Source organism: Micropterus salmoides, unplaced genomic scaffold, assembly GCF_014851395.1.
Source record: "Micropterus salmoides isolate LMB-PRFRI ecotype aquatic unplaced genomic scaffold, ASM1485139v1 Ms_hic_scaffold_10, whole genome shotgun sequence".
NCBI classification, from domain to species: domain Eukaryota; kingdom Metazoa; phylum Chordata; class Actinopteri; order Centrarchiformes; family Centrarchidae; genus Micropterus; species Micropterus salmoides.
In genome coordinates, this window is record NW_024040041.1 from 9533273 (window position 1) to 9546037 (window position 12765).

The 12765-nt window shown below is 40.8% G+C and overlaps 1 protein-coding gene across 1 annotated transcript; it reads right to left on the reverse strand.

Moving 5' to 3' along the window:
* Nucleotides 1-8: 8 nt before the first annotated feature.
* On the reverse strand, nucleotides 9-11737 carry LOC119884611 (casein kinase I-like). The gene is made up of 11 exons (XM_038694994.1): nucleotides 11537-11737; nucleotides 8896-8986; nucleotides 8526-8636; nucleotides 7995-8143; nucleotides 6600-6828; nucleotides 4925-5095; nucleotides 4441-4589; nucleotides 4056-4251; nucleotides 3825-3964; nucleotides 1969-2036; nucleotides 9-1864 (listed from the first exon to the last, which is right to left on the reverse strand). Exons 2-10 carry the CDS (start codon nucleotides 8969-8971, stop codon nucleotides 2004-2006), a joined length of 1254 nt encoding a protein of 417 aa, XP_038550922.1. The 5' UTR covers nucleotides 8972-8986; nucleotides 11537-11737; the 3' UTR covers nucleotides 9-1864; nucleotides 1969-2003.
* Nucleotides 11738-12765: the final 1028 nt, after the last annotated feature.

Below are 12765 nucleotides of genomic sequence, written 5' to 3' on the forward strand. Positions count from 1 at the left end.
AACACGTGTGAGCAACGTTATTCATTTTTATTACTTCATAAAATATACACAAATACTGTTGTAAATAAAGTGTGTTAAAGAACTGTACAAGTTATCAGTACACAATACATAAAGTGAAATCCCCAACCCAACAGTCACAATGCCACTGGGTCATGGTGGCCTGTACAAAGGTAATTACACACAGTACACTGCTATTTACACATCCCTGCAATTGCATCAGTTGTTTTCTTTTTAATGACATCATCAAGGTTGCTGGAGGTTAAAATCGAAAGGTGACATCAAACTATTACCATATCATTTTTGCAGAAGGAATATTGAAAGCCCTATTATATAAAGGTGGACAACCTTTGAATCATAAAAAGACAGGCAAGAAGAAAACAGGAAAAACAACCTACTTCTAATAAATTACAGGAAGATGAAATGAAACAAAATAAAGAGGACAAAGTTATTTCAGACACAAAAATAGTTTAACATATAGAGAACAGATCAAAAACAATCTAAAAGACAAAATTCTTCTTAGCAGGGAGTCACTGCATCTCTCCAACACACTCTCGTGCACACACAAAATGTCGGATGACCCAGCTGGCAAAGTAACAGTAGCCCATCCCACAATTTAGTACTTTATATACCTAAAATTCTGAACCCAGCCCCAATTTATGTCATTAGTATGCATTTTTCTACTTTACATCTTAAAACAAATAACCACATTTTGGCTTTACATGGAAATAAAAAAATATATTTACAGTGAAGTAAACATTTAAAAAAAAAAAAAAAAAAAAAAAAAAAACACCACACACACACAACAAAAAACATTGTTGGATGTCCCATCCCCTAAAGAGTCACCCCTTACAGAGCCTGCCCACTCCCCTATGACCTCCAATAGGAAAAGAATTTAAAAAAAAGAAAAAGAAAAAAAAGGTAACATTAAGAACTATCATAAAAATTGCAGCCACTATTTGTTAGCCAAAACGGGCAGCTATGGTCTCTGGTCAAATACACTGAGAATTTCCTGAGGAGCTTCCCTCAAGACTTGACTGCATCTTTGCAAGATCTATGGTCATTCTTCACCTTACCCACTAACAACAAAAACACGCAAGTCAAAACAGGCAAAATAATGGGGGGGGGGGGAGAAGGTTTTGGTGGCCGAGTTTTGAGGGAGAGCAAATCACCACAACATGGATGAAGGGCAAGCAAGCACCAACTGCTACTTCACCAGAAACATTACTCCACAACAGCTAAAAACATCACTTACTTGTCCTTTTCAAAGTCACTTTTCCTTTTGTCCGCTACCCTCTCACCTACCTCTCCCCATTGTCATCTTTCAGCTGTTATTTCTCTCAAAAAAAGCAAAGGAAGGAAACTCATAACTAGCTCCAATTTAAGATCAAAAGAGGCGACATTCACTGGGAAGTTGTTTGTGGTGTTAAAAAAAAAAAACACAAATCTTTATTAAGCCTATATCAATCACAAAGTTGACCTTTGACTAGAAACATGCTCGTGTCCCCAATACCTTTTTGCTCCGTTGATGCCAACAGTTCTTCACATTTGCCAGACAGATGGTCCTGAGGGAATGTTTTGAGGAGTGGAGCAGGTATGAGCAGCCGTGGACTAACAATGGTGTAGCAGTAACAATGGTGTAGGACTGTCATTCATTTGCTTTTTGTATTGTGGTGGTAGTCCACGGTTCAGCAAAAAGGGTTCATTTCAGAGTGCATGTTGGATACGGTCATGTAGTTCTCTGGATGCTTTAAAGATTTCCTGTCCTTTTCCAAAGATCCACGTGTCTACTGGCAATCATTTTTTCATAAGACAAGGTAAAAATAAAAAGGAAAATAAACCGGAGCGATGAATATACTTTGCAGCCCTGCAACAACAAATGGAGTCAAAGTCATTAGAGGGGGCCGTGTGTTGTTGAGTGGTGTATTTCTGCAGTCAGCATGTGAATAAACAAGTGAAATTAGACCTCACCTGTCAGTTTCATGAGCATGCAGAGCCAAAGAATTCTACTTCCCCATATGCTCGAATGGCACGCTGACCTGAAAAAGAAACAGAATAAAGACTCAGGGGAGGAATTAGCGGCCTAGCTCTCGCTCACCTTTAGTAAATGATAATGACCCTTTAGTACATGACTATTACAGATTGTTTTACAACAATGTTATCCTGGTTTAAAGTTGATGAGTCAATTCTGTTTTCAAAAGCCATGTGCTAGAGTTCAAACAACAAAAAGAACATTTCTTTAACGATACCTATGTACCGCAATGTATAGCATGCAAAAGCCATGCAACATATACTGCATGTGTTAAGCTTGTATTACACACTTTTCATACCATGTCAAACCAACAGCTGACTTAATTCTAGGGTCCTTTCTTAGGCCTAACATTTTTGGTGTGGTATCGATTTGGATTTAATTGAAGGAAAAAATAAAAATAAAATTGTGGCTCAAAATTCACATCTTTAAACACCACATTTGGTCGATCTGAACACTTTAGCCATTACTAGGGCTGGGGCGATTCATCGACATAATCGATTACGAAAATACGGCAATTCGAATAACGTGCATCGAAGCTTCACTGCATCCGGTGTGAGCAGGGATTCCCCCGGACAAGCCTAAGATACAAGACTGCTGTGAGCTCTGTGGAATTGGGAATAGCCTCACTGGAGCAAAACTGCTGTCCACAAATACGTGAAGCAGCATGAACACGTGAAGCTAAAGTATCCTGGAGCACTTTGTCTAGACAGCAGCACCGCAAGTGTTTGCCTTTTGTCTCCACACAAGCATGGCACATTATCAGCAAGTATTTCTTCATCGCCTTCATGTTCTACCTCGCTACAGTCATGGTAGCGTAAAGTTACATGATGTCATCTAACGTTCGGTTGTTTCATATTTTCTGTTTATATAACGCCACGTATTGAGAGAAAACAGCTTGTGATTATTGTACAACATATTACTCATTACTGAAATAAATCCATGTCATTTAAAGCCCCCCTCCAGCCAGTTTTAACTGCCGTTTTTGGTTAATGTTCTTTCTCAAACATAGAATGGGGGTGTGGTTAATAGACGTAATCACTTACCATGACAACCAAAAACTGACCGGCTGGAGTGTTCACTAACAATATGCTGTGTTAACATCATTACACTGTAAAGTTTAGTACACTTCACTGTCTGGCAGGAGTAGCTATTACTTACCCATGATAGAAACTAATGTGAGTGTATCAGCGGTTCTATTACTCTGTTGAACTGTATGTTAAGACTTCTGATACCATTGCCTCCGCCGATGCATTGGTAAATCGGCAGTAAAATGCATGTTGTAGACTGTATATAAAGACGGTGGCAGGTGAAAGTGCAACGCGTTTTCTGTCATCTGTCCTCCAACACCGCACGCACAAATGCCATAATGAAAGTTAACAGCACACTAAACCAAGAGGAGGAAACTTAAAAAATAAAATGAAGACCCTCTGTTAGCTAACTTTCTGCAATAACTATGCTAGCTAACTACAACTAGAAAGACAAAACAACAATCACACACAGAGAGACATACCTACTGTAAGTTCTAAGTAAATTACATGATAAATTGCTTAGCTAGCTCACAACAATGTTTTTTAAAAATACTGATTTATTAAGACGTTTTTGATTTATTTTGGATAAATTGCTATATCAATTGAGTAATAGGCTACTTTTTTTCTCCTTTAGAATACACAAACTGTCTTTAGATTAATCAATTTGAACAATAATCGTTATGTACAGCCCCAGCGACAGTTGAGTCAGTGTGTGTCATGCGTGGCAGACCAAAGAAGCTGCGAGTGGGATTTATACGTTTTCTCACCTGTGATGTGGAAATTCTGGACTGGTCGTGACGGGCTGTGAGGTCAGAGGAGGATACGTTGGCAGGAGCCCCACGGTGGAGCCGCATGCTCACCTTCCTCTCCCTCTCTGCACGAGAAATTGCACGAGGAGACGTGTTCCCTGAAATTATGTATGAAATTAAGAACTGACCCCATGCAGATATTTAAGAGAAAAGTATTGAGGTGTCAGCATAGTATCATGTTACACTCACCAGACTGCTGGACCCGTGAGGCAGGGTTAGAGATGGCCTGCTCTGGCCCGTTCCTGACTCTGTTGGCAGCTACAGGGTTGGGACCTGGGGGGAGGCCCCGCGATGCAGACCCCCTGGGGGCTCCTCCAATCCGCTCATCCCTCTCCTCTCCCGTCCTCCTCTCGCGATCCCCATCCTCGGCTGTCCGACTGGCACCCTGACAGAGGAGATCAGCCACATTAAAGCTTATCTATCAACAAATACAGCTTTAAATTAGCTCCATCATTTTTTAAGGCGTTTGGATGACAGATTTTTGAGCACTACGATAATAGTTAAGCAGCAGCTAGGCACCAAAACAAACACATACAAAAAGTACTTCAGTTAAAAGAAACTTAAGTAAACTTACAAATTTGAGCATGTTCCAATCAAAGACATAATCATAGGAGAAACCCTGACGGTGGAAAAGATTCCTGAAGAGCTGTCGTAGGTAAGAGTAGTCCGGCTTGTCATCAAAACGGAGTGAACGGCAAAAGTTCAGGTATGTGGAGAACTCAGCTGTAGGAGAATAAAAAACAAGCAAAAAAGAAATGAGGAGAAACTCAGAATATACCCAACAAAACAAAACACTGAAGCTTTGATTATAGTGATTAGAAACATCTGCATTGTTTTTCTTGGAAAGTTATTCCTCATCCAAATTGAGCTTCTAAGGACAGAGAGTGTTATATGCTGTACATATTATAAAGCCCCTTGGGAAAAATTTGTGATATTGGGCTGTATAAATAAAAGAAAAAACACTTGACTAGTGTTAAATTCTATACTGAGAAACCCAGTACTGCTGAGGCAGATAATTTCAACGTAACGCACAGAGGCAACACAGAAACGTCACTTACAAGGGTATCCTTTACAAAGAACCTCGATGGGTGTCGACATTTTCTTCTCACTGATTCTTTCATACTTCTGTCTCTTGGTAGCAGCCTTGAGGCCCTGCCAGGGGAGGGAGCCCAGGTTGAAGTACATGAGGACATAGCCAAGAGACTCGAGGTCATCACGTCTGGACTGTTCTATGGACAGAAAGCACGCGTGCACATACAAGAGTGAGAAAACTGAGGGATGTCCGCTTGGTGCTACGACAAAGACTCATTTACCCAGGCCAAGTGCAACATCTCCGTGTCAGAGATTATGTCACAACATGGCCAAACTATTTTATTTTACTATTATTATTATTATTATTTTACACAGAAAGAAAGATGGCGGTAACTCATTGTGTCATGTATGACTCATCTATTTTACTCCGTCTCTGTGGGTTACCGATACCTGTATGTACAGTGTGAGGTCATTTTTGCATTTTTTTGTTTCCACTGCACTACGGCCAACCCCTAGAACAATTTCCCTGACCTGATAACCCCAACAAAATAATCATGTGGCACTTCTTACTGAGAAACTTGTGTAGCCTGTTAATCAGAAACTCCTGAAAGTGTGGTTCTTGTTTATTCAAAGCAAACAAAATCACTTCCTGGACAGTCAGCGCGATTCAGTGGAATGCTTACTGCCATTACTGGTAGATAAAGGATGCTTTGAATGTGGAACTTAAACAGTTACAACATCAACTCCTAAAAATGTACTTAACTATAAGTACAGTGTTAGGTTAAATACTACAGTCTTCCAGTGGATATCTAACAAAAAGTCAATGATATCTAAACAAAACAACCTTTAGGGCTCCAACTGTTGAGCTAGTACACAGCACTGAAATGAGGTGTTAGCCATAAAAAAAAATTATCTGCAGAATGTCTTCGAGAGCATTACACTAAAATGACAACGCCACAACAGGGTTCTTTTGCATCCCAGATGGCATTTCCTTCCCCCCCCCCCCACATCCTCCGTATGATCTGATAGGGTGTGTATAAACAGCAGAGTATGCAAAGAGGAGCCACGTCCAAAATGAAACGGTGGAGGGGAGGGCATAGGGGACGTCAATGAGGATCACCAGTTTATGGATATAGACCCAGAATTGGCAGCTTCCCGGCTGAAAAACAAACAGTAAGAACCCCAAACTTAAAATCCACTTAAATATTCAGAGCCCCTTACTGCATTCTGACAAGACATGGAAGGATGGCAAAAAGGGAGGTCACAGATTAAAATAAATAAAGATTCCACTGACAACTGTTGTTCATCCCTAACCTGGAGGAATGTCATGTGAGGGAGATCCAAACTCAAGCCAACTGTGATTTATCACATTTAACAAGGTGTTTAAAAGGAAGTTATCAAATCTTTACTCAGAATTATCCATACACCTCCGCCATGGCAGTAATCCACAGAATGTAAACAAACAACTCTAGCATAGGCTTTCTAGAAAGCTTCATCGCTTGGGCCTTTAACTGAACTGCCTGACATTATGTGTGTGAATAACAAGGTCAAGTACCAACGGCAGTACTGTTTTTAAGGGGATTTAATTCAATGTTGTGGTTAACGTGCAACTAGACTAGCGCCAGATCACAACACCCAACATACACCATCATAAAAAAGTAAGCATATTTGGCTTGTGTATATGCTCCAAGTGTCACTTACCAATACCAAGATGTGTGTTAATAGAGGCGTAGCGCGCTGTGCCAGTCAGGTTCTTGTTCTCCCTGTAAGGGATGTGCTGGTGTGTGCGGGCATCACGGTACTTCTTGGCCAGTCCAAAGTCAATGATGTACACCAGGTTGCCCTTCTTCCCAAGCCCCATCAGGAAGTTGTCAGGCTTGACATCCCGATGGATGAAATTCTTGGAGTGGATGTACTCAATGCGACTTATCTAAAAGATAGGTGAGACAAAGAGTGGTGAAATTGTCAGGTTCTGCAGCAAACACCACAATATACACAGAAAGGATAAACTGGGGCATGTCGTGGTGACATGAATACATAGCCACAACTTTCCTTGTTTAGTTTTCTAATAAAATTTTAGTCACTAAGCAGTAGTAGCTGCACTCAATACATCAATACCTTGTGCAAACTAAGGCAAAAAGGAGAACAACAGGACATATGAAGACATGACACAGGAAGGTCATGACCTCAGGCTATAAGTGGAGAGTCAAACACCGATATAGAGGACTAGCACAGCAACTTGGTTGCAGTTAGAACAAAAGGTGAGTTGAGTTGCGCTGGATAGATCGATGCATGAAAAGCGATGAAATATCTAGGCCAGCAGTCTAGAAGAGGCCGGACTTACAAAATATACTGGGTGCACATCAATAGTAGAGAGCACAACATCTACAGTCTTTAAAGAGGCCTTAGGTCAGTGGTTCTCAAGGACCCTTACTGTTTGCCATTTGCCCTGAATACTGATTATTGTTAAAAACATGAAAAAAGGCACATAAGTGAATGACAAACAATTTTATGACATTCCCAGAAACAAAATAGCCATGTGAATAGTAATTACATTTAATTCAGTAAATGCTCCTCTCAGAAACTTCTCAGCACAGAGCTGCTCCTCAAGCAGCTGACAAACACTGAAGAGAAGAAGAGTTACGATACACACCATCTCGTCCAGTTGCAGTCAAGTAAACTGGCCGGTTTTAATGTTGCAGACCAGTTTTTTGCAAGTAGTTGTAAAGTTTAAACTCTAATTGTTAAAACTTTCACCTCAAAAAACGCCCCCCAAAAGCAGCTCAGGGCCCCTTTCCAAAATATTGCTTCCAGCACCCCTTGTTGTCCTCTGAATGCCCCCTGAGGGGCGTTACCACCCCCATTGAGAAACACTGTCTTAGGGGAATCATGTGCAAAGTTGACATATAGTGCGAGCAAATAAACAACAAATAAAATAAATAGGTCATGCAGGTGACCTAGTGGGATCATACATATTACATCTGTATTCTACGCATAAACAGAACTGTTTCACATAGTGGGATATTAACCGAGAAGATAGTGACACTGTCCTAATTCTAATGCTTCTGACTTAACATGGGAGGGTTTGTTTCATACCATCTGGTCTGCCAAAAGCAGGACAGTCTTCAGGCTGAACTTTCGGGAGCAAAAGTTGAAAAGGTCCTCCAGACTGGGACCAAGCAGCTCCATTACCATCACGTTGTAGTCTCCCTCTGCACCACACCACTTTATTGATGGAATACCCACTAGAATACAAAAATACATATTCAGCATTTGTTTCAGAACAAGTTTGTTCAACCTGTTATTAGTGGCACACCTTCAATTTATATTGTTTAGTAACACATTTTGCATCAAACCCCATTTTTTTCTAAAGCTAGAAAAATTGACAATTTCTTGAAAATGTTTTTACTCATTTGAGAAAGGTTCACCTAACATGGATTTAGATCACAACAATTTGAACAGATTAAACAGACTGTCATTCAGTCAGATTCTTATTGTTTAAAATAAATTGTACATTTTTCCAGCAGGCTCAGTAGGGTATTCGCATCTGTAATATTGCCAAAAACTGTTAGAAAGAATGCTTGAAAGCGCTTGCCATGCGTGTCAAAAGCTGTATTCTGTTCTTACCTCCTCCTTGCATCATCTTGTAGAACTTGCTTTCAATGTGCAACTGTGGGTGTTTGGTCTTCACACATTCCAGCTTGATGGCTACCTCCTCACTGGTGGCAATGTTGGCACCTGAGGGGACACACAAAAACACAACCACAGCTGTAAGGGCCATGGAAGTTGCACCAGTACCATGCCAATGATGGATGAATATGACGGAAAATCAGGTTCCGTGCCTGGTTGGGGGGGGATTAATGATACGGTATGAAAAGAGAGACTGTCCAGAAACTAATGTGGAAAGAACCTCAACAGAGGAGACACATGGAAAGTTGGGAACAGCATGCAAAAGAAATAAAAATTAAAAAAAAGACAAGTGTGCATTTACACTTACCAAGGTAAATGTCGCCAAAGGAACCACTCCCTATTTTTCGCCCGAGCCGGTACTTGTTCCCCACTCTCAGCTCCATGGTTGCGAGTTGTTACTATCACCAACAGACAAAAAACAGATGAGAGATTATAAATTACAGATTATAAGAAAGCAAAGGACACATTACACCATGCTAGCCAATCTGGGCTGCACCTCTTTTCCCTCACCACTAACTCTGAAACATTATAGGATGAGCTACTGTACAACTCAACTGAATATAACAGAGGACTATATCCTAGACTTGGTAGAATGAGATAAGGTATCTTCAAGATCAGTCAGCCGCTCACATCATGATCCATCAATCCTCAAAGCAACGGACTGTCCACCTGTTTGTGTGAGAATGTTGCCAGCTCAAGGCCAGCTGATCAGCAAACAGCTGTCTGACCTCCAGAGACACCCGATTAGGGTAGGTGAGAGGGGGAAGTGGTTGCAGTGAGATCAGCAAAAGCAGGGACGGGAGAAGAAAGAAATACAGCAAAATAAGGGCTACACAGAAATGCTAGTTGCCACTTGGAACAGGAACTGCACTGAACTGCACGTGATGCTGGAGCAGGACCATAATTTATTTATTTAGTTCTCTCTCTCTACCACACCACATTGTGCAGCCACTGCAAAAGCAAGACTAAGCGCTCCACTGTTCTGTACTAGCACTGCCAAGGGAGAGCTGGCTGGCTTTATCTGTGTCAAGGCCATCAGACAATTCTGTACAATGAACTTCAGAGAGCAAAGTGCTGCAGAGAATATATCAGCGTAGAGCATTTATCAAAGAGATTTGCTTCCTTACCACCAATTTGGGAACACCATGTAAACAAACTGCGCCCTTTATAGCAACAGCGGACCCTCGTTACAAATGTAGCATTGCTGCACCTTCCGATAACACTTCTAGTCATGTTCCCTATTGACATTTCAAAAAGGCAATATATAAAACAGCCCCTATCGTCTTTACCAACATCTGCTTCAATCCACATCCCCACATGAGATAGTCTCATGACAACTCAGAGAAGTTGCAAAACAAAGCATTGTGGGCACGCCAACTCAAGTAGGTAGTCATCAATTCTTCAGGACTGGTCCTCTGCATTTGATCCAGAACCTCCTTTATCACAACATAAATTATCCCAGACGTTACTTTGCTTGATTGTAAGCAGTGGGATTTTTTAAAAATACAAAAAAAAAAAAAAAGGTCCGTAAACCCCACCTCTTTTCTTAAACAAAACAAAACTGTGATAATGGCTGACATACTTTCATTTTGGATCATCTGAGCCTTGTTAAAAGAATTCAAAACAACTTGCCTTGCACTGTCCTCTTTTCAAGTGAAAACAAACTGTAACAGTTAATGTTTTCAGCTGTTCCTGTAAGATGTAGCATGTGATGAAGCCAGATGGATTTGGGTTAATAAAAAAGCGGAGCAACATCAATCACAAGGCTACACAGTAAGTGCCACTGATTAATTGCTTGGTACAGGAACAGTGATATGCAATTTCAAATCGCAGTGTCCATGTGGTTTTCATTTGCATATATCCTCACGTGTTCATTCTGAAAGGTTTTGCAAGAGGCAACTTGGAATTGCAAAGACATACATAATGAAAACATGGCACAAATGGGACGACCTGCATGGCCTTGGTTAATGTGCAGGAAGTGGAATTAGACTATCACACCATGTGCTATTATGGTAGTAAGGGTCTACAGGACAGTGGATTAGTTAAAATGCTACAGTGCATATCTGCTGGTTAGGGGTGAGTCTTCTTAGTTGTGGTGTTAGGATGTCCTGAGGAGGTGGTATATTGTGATTAAACCATTTATACATCACCGTAAATTACATAAATCCCAAGTTGTATTTCTTTTATAAGTAATCAGTCAGACCCACTCGTGTAAAATGTGCCCGACACAAATTAAGTCCTCTTCGGGAGAGAAAACAAGTGTCAGAGACCCAAAGCCAGAGGATTTCACAATCACATGAAAAACAGAGTACTGCTACGCCTCTCAGCTGTCACTCCACAATCAGCTCCTGTGTTACAGACTCGACACTAAATGCTTGCACAACACAACCAAAACTTGCAAAATAAAAACAGTTTAATATTTTTTTTACGGCAATGATGACATGTGTGAGGCTACGTTGGTCTTTCCTGTTTGCAATTTGATGAGAAGCAAGTGTGTTGTGATTCACGCGACAAGGTCTAAATATCTGCTAGAACTTATTACATTTAATAAAATCCGCTAACAGCTATGATGTTTTAAAAGCTCCGTTTGTATACTTTACAGGCGCTTTAAGTGTCGCTAAACACCAACCGAAGCGTTAGCGTCAGTTCGCCGTTAGCTGCTTAGAGTAACCTTAAGCTAGTGGAAATACGATAACCAAGCCGCGATACGTAGCGTTTCTGCACCATGATTCTTTTCGACATTAAAATAAATTAAATCACACTTAGACGCATTTTGTATCATACTTATAACCGCACCCATCTATTTACTGGACTAGCCTGTGTAGATAGCAATCCCTACAATTCGCCCCCTCCCCCTCTCCTGTAAGCCGTGAATACGAGACTCCGATTCGGCCGAATCAGGTCCCTTTTCCCCCTTGGTTTCTCTGTTTCCCCGACCCACCACTCACCCGATATTAGGTTCGTCCGAGAGCTGGTTCAGTGGAGATTCTGATCCGATGGTTGTCAGTCGGACAGGGGCCTGGGCAGAGGAGGATGGGAGCGGATTCTTGCGGATCTCATACCCCCAGCTCTTAGCTCTGTCGTCGGTTACACTCCGTGTTGATAGTCCCTAAGACGCTCCAGCTGTACGAGCTCCAGTCTGTCTCCCCCTCACGTTACTTAACAACGCGCCCGTTCACGTTCCCAACGTCGATGATGTCATTCTGTGTGTTTGTCAGTCATTAAAGGAAAACGTCACGCTCCTTCCACGCATAAATATGACCATTCATTAATTATCCCGTTTCTTTCTGTTACTCATGTTTCATATCCAAGGTACATGGTTATTTATTTGTCATTATACAGCACAAGGCTGCATAACGAAACACAATTTGTAGTTCCTTCATGCTACACACACAACACATACTCAAGTGTAGGCTAATCATTATATAAACATATAAAATAAATCAATATATAGTTATTTATATACATACACGTATTGGCTACACCAAGAACATTGTGCATAACATCCTGTTATAATATCTGTAATTAATCATAACAATTATCATAAGTTTAGATGTGGTGTTATAAATAAGATTATTTATCAATTGATACATACTAAGCATCTCCCAGATGAAGATTTCCTGGAAAGCATGAAAAAAAAATCTTTCCATGGCTGTAAACACCTGCATCTGTGCACCATGTGACAATTCGAGGCCAAAGAGTTTCTGGTGTAGCTAAATACAGTGAGTGCAGCCTGGTTTTCAGCACATTTGAGAGTAGTCATGTCCCAAAATGTAAAAAAAAACCCTCCTAAACCACATTTGAATATATGGGGAAAAAATGTATGGTCTGTAATAACATTTTATTGGCAATATTATATCAACTTAACACAATGAAACCCCATGATTTCATCAACAAAGGTAAATAACTTCATGCAGTAAGCAGTGGCTTACTGTAGGATGACGTGGGTGTTAAATAGGATTGGTTTGTGGATGTAATGAGAGGGTGACAGATGGACATGCTGGCTTGTTTTTCTGCAGCCTTGTCTGTGAACAGCCTACTGCCTTCTCCTTCATGTAATTTCTTAGTCATTCTTGTATATGCACAAAGCATGGTTTTCATTGTCAACATAATATGCAGTTCTTAGTCGTCACATATGCATTATAGCATTAGGGGCAGTTTCAAACTAGGATTTGTT

Coding starts and splice junctions, on each gene's coding strand:
- LOC119884611 (XM_038694994.1), bottom strand. CDS start 8,971: ATGGAGCTGAGAGTGGGGAACAAGTACCGGCTCGGGCGAAAAATAGGG. Junction 8,637..8,895: donor CTTTGGCGACATTTACCTTG/GTAAGTGTAAAT, acceptor GTGTCCCCTCAG/GTGCCAACATTGCCACCAGT. Junction 4,252..4,440: donor ATTGGAACATGCTCAAATTT/GTAAGTTTACTT, acceptor CTCCTCTGTCAG/GGTGCCAGTCGGACAGCCGA.